The 20881-nt window shown below is 41.1% G+C and overlaps 1 protein-coding gene across 16 annotated transcripts in view; it reads left to right on the top strand.

Moving 5' to 3' along the window:
• Positions 1-20881, top strand: part of PIGG (phosphatidylinositol glycan anchor biosynthesis class G (EMM blood group)) — a 435347-nt gene that overhangs the window by 12418 nt on the left and 402048 nt on the right. For 13 of the 16 annotated variants that reach the window (XM_075603704.1, XM_075603687.1, XM_075603714.1 and 10 more), the window contains exon 2: positions 17481-17686. The exons of 1 other annotated variant lie outside the window; for it this stretch is intronic. In XM_075603704.1, coding sequence (XP_075459819.1) covers positions 17481-17686 — 206 coding nt within the window. Of the gene's footprint in view, positions 1-17480; positions 17687-20881 lie in introns of those variants that run through there. 2 more of the 16 variants (XM_075603748.1, XM_075603785.1) reach the window with 2 other exon arrangements.

The raw sequence follows: 20881 nt of genomic DNA, 5'->3' as shown, positions 1-20881 counted from the left end.
CACGCGCCATTACATGGGTATTCCGAGGTATACACCGCGTGAAGTGTTCGAATAACGGCCGCTGCATCTGTAGATCACCCACCAGGCCGGAGGTATATTGCAAAACAGAAACGGTTTATTACTACGGTCTGCAGTAACACAAGTACTCAATCTTCTGCCGGGTACAGCTCAGGTATCACTGAAGATGGTCCCTGGACCGCCACTACAGGCCAAGGGCAGCCGTCCTAGCTCTTCCCCGCCTCCCTAACGGAGGCAGAGACATGGTTTCACACTTGCTCCTCCCCGCAGGGAAGAGGACATGGTTAGGCTCAAATCTCAGGCTCCAAGTCGTGTGACCTGCCTTCCTCGGAGGGAATGAACAACCTACTAACTTTAGGGCAGTCCTGCCCTTAAGTACAACCAGAAGGCGGACACCCTGTTGTCAAAGCTACAACAGGATTTACTACCCCTTGTTGTCACTCATGCAGCCCCAAAGGTGAAGGGGAAAACCCAATGATAACTACTGGCAAGGCCTGCTTTTACCAGTACTTACTGCCAGGAGAAGGGCAGATTAGTAGTCAGGGGTGACCCTGCTACATATTTATAGTGTTTTAATCTAGATGAAGGCAAACAAAACCCCCCAATGAAATTTCATCCATTAATGACGCATGGGGAAAACTACATTCCTTTCTGACTCCAAATAATGGTGAATCAGATTTTTTCCTGTTTTAGCATCTTTCCCATTTATACTTATTTGGTGTAGCCCTGTATACCTTTCCTTTGTAAAAAGATGTCCAACCTTTTTTTTGAACACATCTATTGTATCTGCCATCACAGTCTCCAAGGGTAATACATTTCAAATTTTAACTACCCTTACGGTAATGAACCCTTTTGTTGCTGGTGAAATTTCCTTTCCTCTAACCTTAAGGAATGTCCCAGTGTCTTTGTACCGCCCTAGGGATCAATAGTTATTTTAAAAGCTCCTTCTATTGTCCCTAAATATATTTGTGTGTATATAGAGGGGCATAATTATGCTAATTTTCATTCATTTTTCATTTTTGTGCAAGATGAGGACTGCATGACATTGGCCACTATTGCTAAGCCTACACTGCTAAATCCTTCTCCAAAGATTCAACTACTGTAATTGTGGCCAATTTAATTTGTAAGGTGCCTGTTTTTGTTTTCCGAATGCATGACCTTACATTTATCTGTATTAAACCTTATCTTCCAATTACATGCCCAATTTTCCAGTCTATCCAAGTCTTTCTGGAGAGAAATAACACCGTGCTCTGATTTTGACTACCTTACACAATTTAGTGTCATCAGCAGGGCACCGTCCGGGGGCGTGTCTGCGGGCGGGCCAGTGACGTCACGGAGCTGGTTCGCCCTCATTGGGCGAACCGCTCACGTGACCGGCCCTGCGCTCCGGCAAGCGCTTGATTTTAAAATTTCCCTAAGACCTACGCTTCGGCGCGCTTGCGGAAGCGTAGGCGAGCCCCTACTAAAGCTGCTCTCATTGTGGCTGTAGGGGCTCACTGGTAAGTACTAGCGTGCCTCAGCATGGGTAAGCGCTGACCATGCCCGAGGCCTAAGCCAACCTTAAGGTCATTAATAAACAAGTTTAAATTAACAAGTTAATAAACAAGTTTAAAAGCAGGGGTTCCACTACCGATCCCTGAGGTACTCTCGCCTCTCGACACTCACGACTTTGGCCCAACCTGAAAAAGTTCCATTTATGACAACCCTCTGTTTTCTATCCTTCAATCAGTTTTCAATCCAGGTGCATATATTTTTTACTGAGTCCAATTTGCTTTATTTTGTACAATAACCTCTTGTGGGAAACCGTATCAAAAGCCTTTGCAAAATCTAAGTAGACCACATCAACTGCATTACCCTGGTCTAAATTCCTACTTGCCTCCTCAAATAAACAAATAAGGTTAGTTTGGCACGACCTATCCTTCATAATCCATGCTGACTATTACTAATTATTTTGTTATTAGTTAGGTATTCATGAATATTATCCTGTACTAAACCTTCAAGTAGCTTCCTCACTATTGATGTCAGGCGTTCATGCCTGTAATTCCCTGGTTGTGATCTAGCTCCCTTTTAAAATATAGACACCACATTGGCTTTATGCTAATTTAACTGAGCCAGTGGAAACGGAGTCCGTGAATATTAAATGTAATTGGTTTTGCTATTACTGAACCACGATTGTGTGCCTGTGTCCATCTCCATTACCTACTGCTGCGGCAGACTTTATTCTTACAAATACCCGGTTTGTCCCTGGCTGGTTCCTGGAATGCGACACTGTTCACCCGGAGCATGCCACGTTCCGTTTGCTTTCCCAGCCACGGGCCATGCCCGGCTGACGCGCGGTTGATGTGTTAATTAATAATGGTTCAGGATTTAATAGGCTGCAATGCTTCGCGTGTCCGCCAGATGGCATAAATTCATGAATTGTGATGCGCCGAATCAGTAATGTGTCGGCTTGCAGGTGTTTCGTTTAAAAAAGATACTGTACCACAGTGTGCCATTGTAACTTGGCCTTGAGACTGAAGGAAGAGTTGCACAAATGTATCAATTTAGGCTTTTCATATTAAAGAAAGACAAAGACCAGTTTCGCTTACAGTATTCCTATTCCACTGAGACCCGCCCGCCATGAGTGTTCAAGTGCAGCCCGCTTACCAAAAACCCGACAGAAGCTACGCTTATTTGATATGGGCCGCGATTAATGCAACAGATGACAAGATGGCTACAGTTGCTCAAATTTCAGTATTTTATTGAAAACTATGACTTTTACAAATTTTCGCCAACTCCTCATACCTGGAAGCGTGCAGTAAGGAAAAGGTTATGTAGCGATCCCTGTTTTCACCGTATTGAGCCCCAATTTGTTGGAGGGTATTGGTGTGTATCACCGGGTTTTTCCGCTATCTATGATCATGGAGGCGGCAAAAGGCGAAGGGTCATGTTAAAACCAACTAAGAAGCGACAGTCGCTGCCAAGCAATGCACCAGCACCGGCTTCCAATGACGGTCCCACCATCAGTGACAACCCTGAGCCAGAGCCTGTGGCTGAGCTGAATTTCGCGTGCAGTTTGGATGAAGCTTGCATGTACCTAAGCGATTTCCTGCCTCACCTGCTGACTACAGGTGGACTAGTCCCGCTGCAAACTATCGACGTGGATGATGAAGAAAGCTGGACTGGCAGTGGACCGGCGCCAGCACTAGCTGAATGGGAAATTCAATGGTGAGTACTGTATTGTTGCCGTATTATTTTGGTGGGGCTGGCTGGGTACTTCTTTAGGGGGCTGACCATTACTGTACATTAAAACTTTTCTTTTTATTTTTCCTCAGAAAAGAAAACGGCTAAGGGAGGGATTTCGATGGATAATATTGTACTGTATGCTGATGTTTTCCTGCCGTACAGTATACTGTGTAATAAACCCGAAAAAATAAAACTATGCATTTATTCTACATGTACAGTATCATTTACATTGTGTCTTCCACAGTATACTGTACAGTGGTATACAGTGCCTAACATCTGGGGGCAAAAATAATTTTATTTCTAGGTGCCCTAGAACAGAAGTTCCCACGCCAATTGTCCGTGAACTTGACCGAGGCCCTAAGTAGTTCCCACGCCAATTGCGCGAATATAATGTAAAATAACCCGTTCTGTGGGTCTGAGCGGCTTGAAAGTCGCCTGGTCCTCATGCGGAAGGACTCTTGCCATAGTGGCAAAATATCGGCCTTGCGCGACCCACGGAACCGAAGGTTCCAGAAGACAGTTTAAAAGCACATTACCACAGTGGCTTTTTTTCTGTCATGCAAGTCAATGGCAGAAACCTGAACTTTAACATGACCCTGACTCCGTTCTGTTGCCACGAGAGGGTCGTAATTTGCCATGCAATCCTGCCGCAACCAGGACTACATGGTGACTGAATCTGGGCCCTCTAAGTTGAACAGAAACGGAGTTGTGGGTTCCAGGTTTCTGCTCATTCTGACTTAGCCGGTTCAAAGCTTTGTCCGCCATTACGCTCAATGATAGGACCCTCCTCGCCGGCGCGACCCTTTCTCGCCGCCATTACTGCTCGGACCCTGTTGGGGTCCAGTGAGGGGGTTAATAACATCTGGGGGCAAAATGAATTTTATTTCTACGTGCCCTAGAACAGAAGTTCCCATGCCAATTGCGCTAGTTCCCACGCCAATTGCGCGATTAGGCAGTAAAAAACAACGCAGCAAGCCTCTACAGTACATTTGTTACTCTGTCAAAGGAGCAAACGGAAACAATGCACAGTACAGTAAGACAAATCAATATGTTCTTTTATTGGCACAGTCACTTCAACATTGTATTTGTAAAAAAATGTTTTTGAAGCATTTTAAGTAACATCTCCTTTATTAAAGAAACACAGTACTGTATACAGTACAGTGGGATGGTGCGCAACACTGTCAGTCAGACCTGCACCCGTTCAGTCCTAGAGGGCAGCAAACAGGGCAGGTTTTCAGGGCAACATTGAAAACCGTGCCTGTTTTCGGCCCCCAGGGACTGGAGTCGCGCATGTTCTGGGTAAAAAAAACACACAACAACATCTCCTTTGTTTAAGTACAGCAGGTACTGTAGGGCAAAACATGTGCAGTACAATACAGTTCAGCACAACAGTATGGTCTCACTGAAAGTTCTCCGCATTGTCCAGCCATGGCCGATTCCTTGCATAGCGCAAAACGCCATTAATGCAGTCTCGAACGCTTCTCATTACAGGACCTGTAACTGGATAAAAGCGTCGCATTTCTTCCACAATTTTTTTCCTTAAATTGGCAGGAAGCGCCTTTTTAACGCGATTTCCTTTGTAGTTCACTTTGAACACCCACTCGCAGTACAACGAGTAGGAAACATGGTGCTTAAAAATGATCAAGGCATACTTGTGGGGTGCACCAGCACTCCTCACCCTATACTTCTCCCTGAGCGCTGGTGGCAGATCGCACAGAGGGATGTCGGGCACTGTTTCGATGCGAGCGGGTGTAGGTCTTTTGGGAACGGGTGTGCTTGAGGCGACGGGCGATGTTAGGTTTTCTGGGAGGAAGTTGTCTCCTGGCGTGGTCTTGACGGGGTTGTCATGTCCTCCTCAACGGCATACATGTACTCTGCATCTTCTGGTGGAGGGTGGGTGCGTGGTGATGGAAGGGGGTCAAAGCTCCCATTCATCACATCCATGTCACCCCCCTGCTCCGGCGTCGGGGAAACAGGGGCATTAACACCGAGCAAATAATGTATGCCCGCTATGTCAGCCTCTATCTTCTCCATCCGTCGATCCATCCGTTGTTCTATTTGTAGTATCCGTTGATCCATTTGTAGCATCCGCTGCTCCACATTTAGCATTGTCTCCAGAAGCAGATCTATCTTTGCCAGCACAATAGCACAATAGAGTTCCCGGGGAGATCCACACTTATCCCATTCAGGATCCGGTCTAATGAGCTGCTTGTGCATGGCGTCTGGACATCTGGGGGGATGGGTGCAACGAAGGATGAGATGGGGGTTCCATGGACAGAGGCGGCATCGATGGAGAGTGGAGGAGGGGACCTGTGGCTACCCGGTAGAGGAGAAGCAGCAGCGTCGTCGAAGAGGGATGGAGAAAGTGACCTTTGGATTTCCAGGCGAGAAGCAGAGTCGTCTAAACTCAAAGGAGACAGTCACCTGTGGATTTCAGAGGCGGCAGCGTCATCAGATGGAACCGGAGATGATGGGGGTGGAGAAGACGGGATGAAGATTTCCGGGACCGCTACAGCAGAGTCGTCGAAGCATATGGGAGGAAGTGGTCTGCGGATTCGATGGGTTGGCTGCCATTCGTTTTGTGTAGAGAGCGTATTACCGTATATCTTCTTCACATAATAAGGCTGACGTCTAAGAAAACCCTTAGCCTTTGGGGTCAGCAGAAGGTTTTCTTTATTGGCCTTAGCCTGTCGCTTTGCCCTTGGCATGGAAACGGCTGCTGCCTTTCTCTTTTTCAGCATGACAGGCACGGCTGAGGTGAGTGGGTTCTTGCGTCCATAGAAACGGGGTTGCTCCATGGAAGCGGGTGGCAGAATGCAGTACAGTATCTGGACAAGGACAAGGTCAGATAAAGATCAGCGAGTGGTGGGCTATGCAAAGTGTGTAACCTTTTATGCATGGCGGCCAGGTACAGGTGTTGAAAGTGGGCGTACTCAAATGTGAGTCATTACCGTATAAATACACCATCCATTTTGTGGATTCACTGCACATTGAATACACATCGACTAAACATCGAATATACATTCTTGTGTTTGTATTTCTTTCTACTCGCAGCAATGCCTGTTAAAATGATTTCCATGGAGCTCAGCATGCGAATTAAGGAGATGTACACGAGCGGACACCGAATTGCTGCTATCCAACGCTGGTTAGCTACTTCTGACCTCGTTGTGCCATTAACCACCGTGAGCTATCATGCACAAGGAAAAAACAGAGACCGCAAAAAGGCACCAAGGGTAACAAACACGTAAGTATATTTATAAAACTTAACAAAAAAAATATAGAAAACTGTACTGTACATCTACAGTACAGTTCTGTATCTACTGTAATACTGTTGTTATTTCTGTTGATTTATATTACAACATACTGTACAGTATTTTGTCTATTTATATTTATAGTACAGCAGTATACATTTTTTGTATATTTCGATTAATCTTACAACGGTATATATACAGTAGGTTGTATATTTATATTACAACAGTATATTTATTTTGTATATTTATATTTATAGTACAACAGTATATATATTTTGTCTATTTATAGTACAGCAGTATACATTTTTTGTATATTTCGATTAATCTTACAACGGTATATATACAGTAGGATGTATATTTATATTACAACAGTATATTTATTTTGTATATTTATATTTATAGTACAACAGTACAGTGTATATATATTTTGTCTATTTATATTTATAGTACAGCAGTATACATTTTTTCTATATTTCATTTAATCTTACAACGGTATATACTGTATAGGATGTATATTTATATTACAATACAACAGTATACATTTTTTGTATATTTCCATTAATCTTACAACGGTATATACTGTATAGGATGTATATTTATATTACAATACAACAGTATACATTCTTTGTATATTTTTATTTACTGAATATTACAACATTACATTTATATACATTTTATATTGCTGCATATTAATAAAACAATATTATTTCTTTACATTGTAGGGAGACAACTCTTCTGGTGGACAAAATAAGTGAGGAGAATGATGAGAGGAGTGCATTAAGGGTTAAAAACACTGCAGGAAAAGCACAATCTGACTGTATCCGAGACCAGCATAAAGAAGATGAGACGCAGCATTGGATGGAAATATGGACGTGTGAGGTTAGTACTGGACAGTACAGGAGGTAAAAGTGTTGTTTCGCAAACTGTACTGCACTGTGCCGCTAATTTTTTTTATTCCTTGTCATTACAGAGCGTACCCCATGATACGGGACGCAAACAAAATCAAAAGAGTGCTCCAGGCCCAGGCATGGATCGACAGCGGGGAGACTTTCCAGGATTGCATCTTCACTGATGAGTCTACTGTGTCGCTGGAGAGATTTGCAAGCTTTGCGTTCCAAAAAAGAAGGCCGCATATCTTTGAAGCCGCGGCCAAAACACCCTGTGAAGCTGCATGTGTGGGGTGCCATCTCTAGGCGTGGACCGGGATGCATTGTCATCTTTGAAGGTAAAATGTATCAAATACTGCACCGACACACTTTATTCGAGCAAATACCCGGTATGTACCTGGCAGATACCTGGAATGCGCCACTCCTAACCTCTGACAAGCCTCGTTGCATTTGCCTTCCCAGCCTGGGTTCATGCCTGGCTGATGGGCGGCTGATCTGTTAAATGATAATGATTAGGATTTAATAGGCTGCAATGCTTCGCGTGTCTACCAGATGGCATAAATTCATGAATTGTAATGCAGTTTATATATATATACTGTGCAGTATTGCAGCCAGCGGGAATAAAATGCTTCAATCCCTGCTTGGAAAATAACTCAATGTACTCGGGCAGAAAACAGTCACAAACCTCAATACACCCGGGTATACCCGAATTCGTGGGACTAGCCAAGCTCGAATAAAGTGTGTCGCCAGTGTATAATGTCGCCTAATGCACTTTACTTTACTAGTGTTGCCTTACTGTATGCACTGTACTGTACTATTGTGCAGTTTTTTGAGCACTTTTCTTTTCTTGCTATAGGAATCACGAATAAAGCTTACTTCCAAGACAACATTGTGCCCGAGATAGTGCAATACAGTACATCACACGCGACTTCCCCAATGGTCATCACTTCTACCAGGACAACGATCCCAAGCACACCGTGTCAACGGCGCATATCCTTGAGCGCGGCATCAACTGGGTGAAGACGCCAGCGGAGTAAGTGCAGTAGACCGTGTCCCATTTTTGTTCCCCACTGTTTTTAGCTCTTAAACCAATTGTCCTTTCTTTCCAATGACAGATCGCCAGACTTCAATCCAATCGAAATGGTCTGGCATCAGCTGAAGGACCATATCCGGAAAGTGGCGAAACCCTCCAAAAAGGACGAGTTGTCGAAAGGCATAATGAGTTTTTGGAACGATGTACTCACCGTGGAACGCTGCAATAAATATATAGACCATATTGCCACTGTGTTGCCCATTGTGATCGCGCGTAATGGGCAAGCATCAGGAAAGTAGTACTGTGCTGTAGTATTGTAAGTACAGTATGATACAGGTAAGTATGGCACAGATTTTTTCTTTCCCAATAGTCAGAGTATACAGTAGTTACAGTTTTTTCTTTACACAGAGAGCAGCACCAGCCATCAGGTTACAGTACATAGTATTTAACAGTAGTCAGAGTATACAGTAGTTCCAGTATAGACTAGTTTGACAGTACTACAGTAACTGCCTACTAACTGCTAAAAAAAATTCTTTCCAGAGAAAGCAGCACCAGCCATGTACAGTAGTACTACACATCACACAATGCCATAATACAGTATGCACATAACTGCACTAATTTTTTAATTTCTTGTCGTTTCAGGAAAAAAGGGTGGCCTGGGGGGAGGTGGGTTGTTGTGTACACTCAAATCTGTTTGTACAGTCAAATGTACAGTATATAAACAGCAGTAATGATGTACACAAAACCTCTCCTCTCAATGAACTACTGTACTGTACACAGCATGAGGAAAAGATAGACTAAAGAAAAATTAATTTTACTATACAGTATATACAGTACAGTATATTATACACTACATTACAGTACTGTATATAGTATTAAATAATATTCTTATAAATGTGCATTACTCATGTTTCCCCATGTTTTACAAATGTTTTACAAATGGTTATCCAATATCAAGCTGCCAAAAGAACTTAATAAATACTGCATTATGTATTATTCTCTGGAGGTGTGTGGCTGAAATAGTTAGCAGCACTGTAATTTCAAAAGGCAGTTCATCATAAAAATAATTTAATAAAGGCTGCATTATGTATTATTGTGTGTTGATGGTTAGAATTGCTGTGCACTTGAAATGTTTAGACATTGTACAGTATTTGTAAATAAATGTTTTTGTACCGACTCCACCAATAAAAGAAAATGTTCTCACATTGTTTCCATTTGCTCCTTTGATAGTACTGGGGGCGACTTTCAACCCGCTCAGACCCCCAGAACGGGTTATTTTACATTATATTTATATATTTTTATTTTAAAGATATAAAAGAATGTACTGTATTTAATTTAAAACATGTGACTGTAAACCATACTGACTCTGTTTTTCATCAGGGTGTGAAAACATGTATCAGTTTACGCTGAATTCTCACAGTGCTGTGCACATCGGATTTACATTTCAAATTCGAGAGGGGATTTTCCAAAGCAGGCCTCTAAGGGTTGGGGGAGGGGGATGGTGTGATTAGACGCAGGCGTACTGAGTGTTTGTAGCTGGGCTATGGGTGGATTAAGAACACAATGGCAGTACAAGTACTGTATGCAGAAGATTAACGACCCAGTGGTGAGAGGGGGTTGGTAGGATATTTAGACTCAGCCGATTGACGCTTGGCTAGGGAGGGATTAAAAACTCTGGAGGTGTGTGGCTGAAATAGTTAGCAGCACTGTAATTTCAAAAGGCAGTTCATAATAATTTGATGAATAAACCCCCAAAGACAAGCCCCAAATACAGCACATAAAAAGCAAGTCACTTTAACTCCCTGTGCCCCATGCACTAAAAACAAACAGTAGATTTTATACAGTATACAGTACAGTATATATATATATATATATATATATATATATATTATATATATATTATATATATATATATATATATATATATATATATATATATATATATAAACACAAAAAAAAACCCTCTAAAATAGCACTCAGACAAATGTTTGCAAAGAATAAAAGGGGTACTTTAATTAAATTAGAAAAAAATAACAGACATACAAACAACTAACTGGAGAGCCTGCCTGACTAATGAATAATAAAAAAACCCAATGGACAAAAAAAAAAAAAAAACAGAAAAACATAGAATGCAACATATAATAATGGACCCAAAAAGAAATAATGCCCTTAAGAACCTAGCTTACTGTGGGAACAAAAGTTCCCACAATAAGGCAATATAGACCGGCCGGTCACCACATGTATAAGAGACTATAGAGCATCACAGGTCTACATATATATGCATGAAAAAATTCTTACAGAAAATAACATGAGTGTTATACTGATAGCAGTAAAGAATATCACTAGCAAGGTGTAAACCTATTGCAACTCAGGTAATGCTAGGGCAAAGGAGACATACAGGTATGTATATTTAGAGACCCAAATACATGTATTAAAGCAGATGGGAAACAAAAACAGGGAGGGATATAATAACCCAAGATACTCAGCTCCTTGATGTAAAGATACTGCATACAAAGATCAGCACAGCACTGTCCACTGGAAAAGTCCAAAAATATAGGACTTAGTTGGTTGTCCAAAATAGGGCAGAGGCAGGCAGGATCAACAGCAGCAAAAATTAAAATTAGCCTGCCTCTGCCCTATTTTGGACAACCAACTAAGTCCTATATTTTTGGACTTTTCCAGTGGACAGTGCTGTGCTGATCTTTGTATGCAGTATCTTTACATCAAGGAGCTGAGTATCTTGGGTTATTATATCCCTCCCTGTTTTTGTTTCCCATCTGCTTTAATACATGTATTTGGGTCACTAAATATACATACCTGTATGTCTCCTTTGCCCTAGCATTACCTGAGTTGCAATAGGTTTACACCTTGCTAGTGATATTCTTTACTGCTATCAGTATAACACTCATGTTATTTTCTGTAAGAATTTTTTCATGCATATATATGTAGACCTGTGATGCTCTATAGTCTCTTATACATGTGGTGACCGGCCGGTCTATATTGCCTTATTGTGGGAACTTTTGTTCCCACAGTAAGCTAGGTTCTTAAGGGCATTATTTCTTTTTGGGTCCATTATTATATGTTGCATTCTATGTTTTTCTGTTTTTTTTTTTTTTGTCCATTGGGTTTTTTTATTATTCATTAGTCAGGCAGGCTCTCCAGTTAGTTGTTTGTATGTCTGTTATTTTTTTCTAATTTAATTAAAGTACCCCTTTTATTCTTTGCAAACATTTGTCTGAGTGCTATTTTAGAGGTTTTTTTTTTTTGTTTTTCCATATCTATCTCCTTCCTCTAGCACCACCTACAGCTTACATTTTTGTTATAACTATTTCAGATATATTTTTCTGACTTAGGTAGGTTTAGACCTTGCTTCACTTATTGGTAGTGATGCGGTATTCGCTTCTTTGTGTATACTATATATATATATATATATATATATATATATATTATATATATATATATATATATATATATATATATATATATATATATATATATATATATATATATATACTGTATACTGCATTATAAATAAATATTCATACAGTGTAAACGTCCATTTTTCAGGTATCTCAATGTTTTGTAAATGTTTTCTCCGAAGTCAATGTGGCAGAATAATTTAATAAAGGCTGCAGTATGTATTATTGTGTGTTGTTGGTTAGAATTGCTGTGCACTTGAAATGTTTCAACATTGTACAGTATTTGTAAATAAATGTTTTTGTACTGACTTCACCAATAAAAGAACATGTTCAATTGCCTCACATTGTTTCCATTTGCTCCTTTGACAGAGTAAGAAATGTACTGTAGAGGCTTGCTGCACTGTTTTTTTTCTACTGCCTGGTCGCGCAATTGGCGTGGGAACTAGCGCAATTGGCGTGGGAACTAGCGCAATTGGCGTGGGAACTTCTGTTCCAGGGCACGTAGAAATAAAATTTTGCCCCCAGATGGTAGGAACCCCCTCACTGGACCCCAACAGGGTCCGAGCAGTAATGGCGACGAGAAAGGGTCACGGCGGCGAGGAGGGTCCTGCCATTGAGCGTAATGGCGGTCAAAGCTTTGAACCGGCTAAGTCAGAATGGAGCAGAAACCTGGAACCCACAACTCCGTTTCTGTTCACCCTAGAGGGCCCAAATTCGGTCACCATGTAGTCCTAGTTGCGGCAGGATTGCATGGCAAATTGCGACCCTCTCGTGGCAACAGAACGGAGTCAGGGTCATGTTAAAGTTCAGGTTTCTGCCATTGACTTGCATGGCAGAAAAAAAGCCACTTTGGTAATGTGCTTTTAAACTGTCTTCTGGAACCTCCGGTTCCGTGGGTCGTGCAAGGCTGATATTTTGCCACTATGGCAAGGGTCCTTCCGCATGAGGACCAGGCGACTTTCAACCCGCTCGGACCCACAGAACGGGTTATTTTACATTATATTCGCGCAATTGGCGTGGGAACTACTTAGGGCCTCGGTCAAGTTCACGGACAATTGGCGTGGGAACTTCTGTTCTAGGGCACCTAGAAATAAAATTCTTTTTGCCCCCAGATGTTAGGAACCCCCTCACTTCACCCCAACAGGGTCCGAGCATGTACAGTACTGTACTTTAAAATAAATTTAAATATGCAATTTTACTATTACTGCGCGCGCACGCACAGACTGTGTAGGTTGAACCGCGAAGATATTAGACTTCAAAGACAACAGCTCGCAAACGCCCCCATGTGTTTTTACACGACATTGCAGTATTGCAGCCAGCGGGAATAAAATGCTTAAATCACAGCCGGGACAATAACGCAATACACTCCGGCCGAAAACGATACAAAATCGAACATCACCGGGATATTCTGAAATTCGCGGAACAAACCGAGTAAGAATAAAGTTGGTCGCCTCTGTATAAAGCTTTGAATAGATGATTTTTTTTTTTTTTTTTAAACCATTCAAATCTTTATTGGTAACGGAGACACACACCTACACCTGACGTCATTCGCGCGGTGCAGCTTGAGTAGCTGGGTCACGTCCTCAGCATGTTGGTGCAGGCGGCCGGGGAAACAAAGGTAGGTGATATTTGCCCAGCTCAGCCCGTATTATGAGCGGATTGTATTGTAACGGGGTTGAGCTGTACTTGTGTAAATTTGTTTGATCCTGAATCAAATAGCCATCATTCATTTATGAATGATTATACCTCATTATTTTACACCCACAGTACTTTTTAGAGGTTAACTACGCCTAAACCTGGCAGATCTATTTGACACAGAGAGCGCAAAAGTGCACCAGTTATAGGTGTCCTTTAGATTGTAAGCTCCCACGAGCATTAATTTTAAAAAAAATATCTTTTTGTGCGTGTTTGTCCTTATTTGGTATGTCATTCTGTTTAAGCCGGTCTCTGCACTAAGGGAGGGAACTCGTGGTGTGCGGGTGCCCCTCCTTTCCTTCCTGCAGAGGGTGTTGTACAGCCTTCAATCGCTCCCTTCCCTGGCGACTAAGGAATTACCATTGTCACGGGAGACCAGTACTTGAACACCAAAACCACCGGGATCACTAGCACCAGACAGGACAAAGTTGTAGAATAAAATGGGGTTTATTCTGGCACGCCAGCAGATACAACAAAGATGTACAAAGCAAGATACAATACCAACTGTGGGTATGGGGAGTAGTCTCTAGCCTCGCTAGGTGCGGGGGCCTGCTTCAAGAAGGCTTGTCCTGTCTGCTTCTCTTCCAGGATCTCAGAGTGCTGATCACACACAGCAGCCTCTCTGAGATATTTCTCCAGCTGGTCACTGTAAAGATTGTCTCTCAGATAGTCCTCTGAGGGTAGATCTCCACACTCCTTCCCTGAGTGTCTCTCGGAAAGTAGTTCGCCACACTCCTTCCCAGAGTTTCTCTGTCTGTTAGCCTCTCTTGCTCTCAGAGGCTCTCTTAAGGTAGAACTGATTCTCTGATCAGCAGCCCCCTTCTATAGCTCTCTGTGGCTATCCTTTACATGGGAGATTCCACTGGACAATTAAAGCACAGATTAAGTTAGTGCCACAACAGCCAGAGGGCATGCTAAAACCCATCCCTGATTAAATCAGACTGTGCAATACAATGCTTTTCCTTCCAGATCTGATCAGCAGCCTATCACCTCCCCCCAGGAGTCCCAACACCTAGCTGTCCCTAATCCTATCAATTCTATAGAAAGCATCAACCAAGTGCATTGCATTCTCCATAGAAATGATAGTAAGAATGGAATATCTAATTTGCTTTCTGGCAGGGCTGACACTCAAAGCACATTTACAGTACAGAAGATTGTTGATTCACTAAACTGGGGGATTGCATTTACAGGTAATAACAAATACAGACTTTGAAATAAATTTTTACAGACATGGAAATACATTTACACATTCCCTGTTCTTCCCCAGATGTTAAATACATTTGGCAAAAGTAAGCCTTGCAAAGGTGGCCAAGTTACATGGCTTTAGGAGTAGCTAGCTGGGCTTCATAACAGTTTTGTGATTCCAGCAACCCCTACCGTCACAACCATATTTGCCTGAATATAGTGCAACCTCGCACATAATACGAGCCTACAATTTTGAATGTGTTATAAAGGGGGAAAAAAAGGTCTCAAATATACCTCAAGGCTTTATTCCCCTCCTGCACCTTACCTAGGGGTGTTTTAAAAAAATATATTTTTCTGCTGCAATTTTATTACTGTTTTAGCTCTTTTGCCACACAAACGCACACGACTGCACTAACGCACACTAACAGATGCGCGTCCACCCCACACCCTCCACTAAGGTGTTGTCAGTCCATGTATGATTAAAAAACGGTTTAAAAGCAGGCAGGAATTTCTTGTCATATTTCTAAGAGCCTGTGCGGAACAGGTTCAGCTTCCCAGAGAATTTATCTGGGAACAACTGGAATACAGGCTTGGCAGCACAGAGCCTAACTAAGGGAGCAGGGTTTGAAAGACCAGGTTGCTTTTGGTTCACACAGCAGAAGCAGACAACTTGTTCTTTGGCTATCTACAGCAGGGGCGTGCCTCCCGGGGGAGGGAGAATTTCCAGGGGGTTGCTGCTTTGGGTGGGGGGGGGGGGGGGATATCGCGTGAGTCCTCTGCAGCTTCTACCTTATTTTTGGTGACGCATCGCCATGGTAACCGGCAGCAAATAACGCCATGGAGTCATTTTTGAAGCCCGGGGGGTTGGGGTCGGGGGGCGAAAGTTAAAAACTTTGCGCACCCATGATCTATAGTATGGACTGCATATACTATGTAACCTCATTTCCCAGATTTTTAATAATAGACAATTTTGGTTTGAAAACGCTTGTTTGGAGCACTTACTGACCTGTCATGGATACTATCCATGCACAGTCCCTTTTATAGAGAGAGACTTTTTTTTGAGTGTGTTTGATACAATGATCTGGATCAAGTATTATAGGCAGGAGAAGTGCTTGGAGATTAAGGAAAGAATTGCAGGTAAGAATGTATTTTTTATTTTTATTGTTGAAGTGGGATTGTTATTGCAGATCTTACATTTCCCTAAATAATTACAGGCATGTAATAGGACTCACAAGGAGGAAGCAAGAGGGAGTATAATAAGTAATGGCAGGGGGTGCTAGAAGTAAAAGGCAGATCATTTATTTGAAGAATGGAATAGAATTTCAGAAGTTACTTTTGAAAGATACAGGGCGGTCCCAAACTCTCCCCTATGCTTGTTTCTTTTAAGCGCTATTAAAGAAAAGACCACTAAAGTGGGAAGCAATTTCAAAGGAGGTGATTGAAGGTATTTGTGCCAAGTTTCCTTATACATTTTTAATGCTTCTGTTTTTATTTATAGCAGTTATACTCTATAGCAGGCACAACTTGTAAAGTGAGACGGCCAAATCGCTACAAGGAAAACAGATTTGGGCCGCCCGGGTAAAACTTTAATTCAAATGATCTAATTTCCTAATCATCTCACAAACTTAATAGAGGTATTACACCCCTCTCACTCTCCCCCGCTGCGTCAATTGCCCTACTCAATACCCCTCCTCACACTCATTTCTTCCCCCTCACAAAATATATACCAAAAAACCACACCCCCAATACATACAAACTGCCCACCCCCAAATACATACAAAAAAATCCCCACCCCACCAAAATATATATAACCCTCACAAATACATACAAAGAAAACCACTTCCCCAATATAAATACATATAAAAAAAACCCAATACATTTAAAAAAATACAATACATATAAACCCCCCCAATACATATTTAAAAAAAAACGCCAAATGCATATAAAACCCTCCCAAATACATATAAAAAAACAAATGCATATAAAAAGCCCCCCAAAGAGCATGTAAAAAGACCCAAATGCATGTAAAAATACCCAAATACATGTAGAAAGCCCCAAATAGATATACTGTATTTAAAAAACGAAATACCTATAAAAATCCCAAATACAGACTTAACTTAGGGATGGTCTCAGTCCAGCACCTCAGGCTGTGGGCTGCTCGTCATCTAGTTGCTGCGAGCCCAGGCTCTGCCCAGCTGCAGGCTTCTCCCTCACTGACTGTCTCATGCCGATCTTCTGGCGCGCCGGGCCTCTCTGACGTCAGCATGCTGAGCTTCTCGTGCGCACCGGCATGGAGGCCCTGTGCCTCGCTGACATCAGAAGCATGGGACAGTCAGTGTGGAGGGAGGCCCGAAGCTGAGGAGAGCCCCCCGCAGCCAACGGGCCTAGGACACATGACAATGAATATTACTCCCCAAAGTCGTTGCGGGCCGCACAGTGAGTCCGGGCATGTTGTAGAGGCCTGCTCTATAGTAACATATATGTTGTAATGAACCCAACACGTCTTGTTTTATTTCTGGATGAATGATATTTGCTTGACTTATACACAACAATAACACACCATTCTATATACAACAATGAGGGAGTTTTTAGGATGTGAATGGTGATATGAATGCATTAAATATATTGTTTGCCATGACTAGTGTTCATGTTTAAGTGGTAATCATAGACCACTTTTGTTTTACAATATGAATAATTATGTTTATAATTTTTATATTTTCAAAGACGAAAGCAATGAAGTTTCTTTTTTTTTTGTGTGTCATTTTAGGAACGATTTCCAATTGGACTAGTCTGCCACCACCTCTTTTCAAAAGAGTTGTCATTCTCATGATCGATGCCTTGAGACAAGACTTTGTGTTCGGCTCAAAAGGCAAACAGTTCATGCCGTACGTTACACAACTTTTAGAAAAAGGAACAACGCACGGCTTCATAGCTAAAGCAATGGCCCCGACTGTTACTATGCCTCGAATCAAGGTAATGACGAAGCTGTATTCTTTAGTTGTCATAGCACCGTAACATTTTGCTGACTATCAACACACTGTTTCAGTATTCTGGCTTATACTGAAGGTTACAGTACAGTATGTATGTTTGTCCAAAATATCTGCAAGTCTCCAGAAGCTAATAGGGCAGATTGTGCTAATACTACAATTGTCGATCTATAAGCAAAATGAAGATCTGCCCCATACAACCATGCATTGGAGTTCATCCTAATGCCCTTTCCTTCTCATATAGGTTTTAACTTTTTTTGTGTTCAAGGTGAGGATTTGCAACACCTGCTGACTGTATTTCATTGGATCATTAAAGTGTGATAGTGCCAAAGTGGACACTAAAACACAAAAACTCCAATTGATGGCACTTGCCGTTTAATGAACGACCCCTATTGTCTTGTGTTTTCACTTGTTTTATATTTACATGTCTACTGGATTCTTACAACAAGGTTTTTTTATACATACATACTGTACAGTAACATTATCAATTGCTAATGTATAGCGTGATTGTGTCACCATGGTTTCCCATAGTATTTTGTTGCAGAGCATGTGTGTTCGGTAAAATGCGAACAATAATATTGTTACCAGCCACATTATATGACCATGTATTAATGACATAAATTGACCTTTTTAATATTTTTTAATATTTGGAGGATAAAGAAAGTGTGTGTGCTGAGCATGTACATTGTAAGTGAAACTTCTTTGTCATGTGTCACTGTTTTGTCAAAGAAATTGTATTTGAGATGACGTTTTTAATTCAAAGAAAGCGATTTGAGAGTATAATTTATTTTATTTTTGTGTTGAAATTTCCATACTATCACTTGGAATACATGATATAATTGATTTATGATAACTAAAGTACGATACGTATATGTTGGATTGTAAAGTGTTCAAATCATAAAAATTAAAACACAATTTAATTGACAAAATCCAAAGATGTTTTACTTTGAACGCTATATTATATTAATCTGTATACAATATGTGTTATGTTTATACACCTTGCATGTTTATCACTTCTGCCTTTTGTATTATAAATGGTACATTTCTAAAATGTTTACTATTTGCATTTCTATATTTATACTTAGGGCCTCATGCAGAGAGCAGCGCTATTCAGAAGTGGAGAGGGGGAAATTTTTTAGCTTTATTGGAGAGTTTTTATCTCCATATGCAGAAAGGGCAGAAAACTGCCTTTCTGCATATGGAGAGTTTCAACCAGCGCTATAAGCGCTGTTGAAACTAGTGGGGGAAAAATCAGGGTTTTTTTTTTTTTCCTCTCCACCGGCCGCGGAGCGCCAGCTGCTTGGTGGAGAGGAAAAATGTTGAAAATCGCGCCATTTTTTTTGGCGCGAACAGCCACTAGATGGCGATCGCGGCTCTCTGCATACGGCAGAGAAAAAAACTGGAGAGATTTGAAACTCTCCAGCCGCGCGGCGAATTTAAAGGGAAAGAAAAAAAAATGGCGCTTTTTTCAAATCTCGCCATTTTCGGCTGTTTTTAGCGCGATTTTCGCCGGAAAATGGCGAGATTGCTATTAGCGCTGTTCTCTGCATAGGCCCCTTAGTGTGTGTGGGTGTGTGTTTGTACATGAACAAACACACACATGAACAAACACACACATGAACGAATGAACAAACACACATGAACAAATATACAAACGAACATCCAAACGCACACATGAACAAACGAACACACAAACACACACGAACAACCGAAAACACAAACAAACACATGGAGAAACGCGAACAAACACACACACATAAACAAACGAACACACATGAACGAACGCACACACACACAAGAACGAACGAACGCACACACACACACACATATACACACACACACACACACACACACACACACATATATATATATATATATATATATACATACATACATACATACATACATACATACATACATACATACACAACAAAAGAAAAAGAAACCCCTATAACGAGAACATTCTAAACAAATTCATCCACTGATATCACCAGAGGAATCAAGTAATGTAATGAATTGATGAATTATTTAAAATAATCTTTATTGGGAGATACCTCAAAATTAAAATAATGCAGGTAAGTGAACCTATGCCTCCTCTGGAGCTAGCCTATAATCAAAAGTGCAAATTAAAACGAAGTGGGTATAAATTGGGGTATAGAGCCCCAATATATTGTATAAGTGGAACTATAAAGCCATCATGTATAATTACAGAAGCACATTTGAATTAGTGTAGCTAATCACCAGACTCTGAATGGTTAATAAGTGACCTGTGCAGAGTATTGTAAGGATATACTGTCACAGAAAATCTCAATGACTACTGCGCTGTGGGGATACAATGCCTGTGACCAAATGTATAAGTGAGTGTCAATATGTAACACTCATATAATATAATATATATATATATATATATATATATATATATATATATATATATATATATATATTATATGAGTGTATATATATATATATATATATTATATGAGTGTGTGTGTATATATATATATATATATATATATATATATATATATATATATATATTATATATATATATTATATGAGTGTATATACACACATACACAAACATACACAAAGATATATACACATACACACATATATATACACACAGACACACAGACACACACAGACACACACAGACACACACAGACACACACAGACACACAGACACACAGACACACAGACACACAGACACACAGACACACCGACACACAGACACACAGACACACAGACACACAGACACACACACACAGACACAGACACAGACACACACATATATACACACACATATATACACACACATATATACACACACATATATACACACACATATATACACACACATATATACACACACATATATATATATGCTGGTCTCAGGAAATCACGCGTCTCTATGGATGGATCTCACAAGGGGGGGTGAGGGGGGAGGGGGAGGAAATAAGGAAGGGACAATATATGTGTAAAACCTTTTAATCTAAAATTGACTCTGTATAAAAATAAGTAATCAACTCACATTTTGTGAGTGAATATCAAGCAGTAGAGAGTGATTAGCGAGTCTCTCACACTCGTGTATAGAAGCGCCGATTACCAGTCCTCTCCGCGTTCGCGATCACTTCCGTGTCACGTGGTCTGATGCGGTATGACGCGGCTCGGCTCTCGCGAG

This window comes from Ascaphus truei, chromosome 1 (genome assembly GCF_040206685.1).
Source record: "Ascaphus truei isolate aAscTru1 chromosome 1, aAscTru1.hap1, whole genome shotgun sequence".
Taxonomy (NCBI): Eukaryota; Metazoa; Chordata; class Amphibia; order Anura; family Ascaphidae; genus Ascaphus; species Ascaphus truei.
This window is presented reverse-complemented; position numbering and strand designations above follow the sequence as displayed.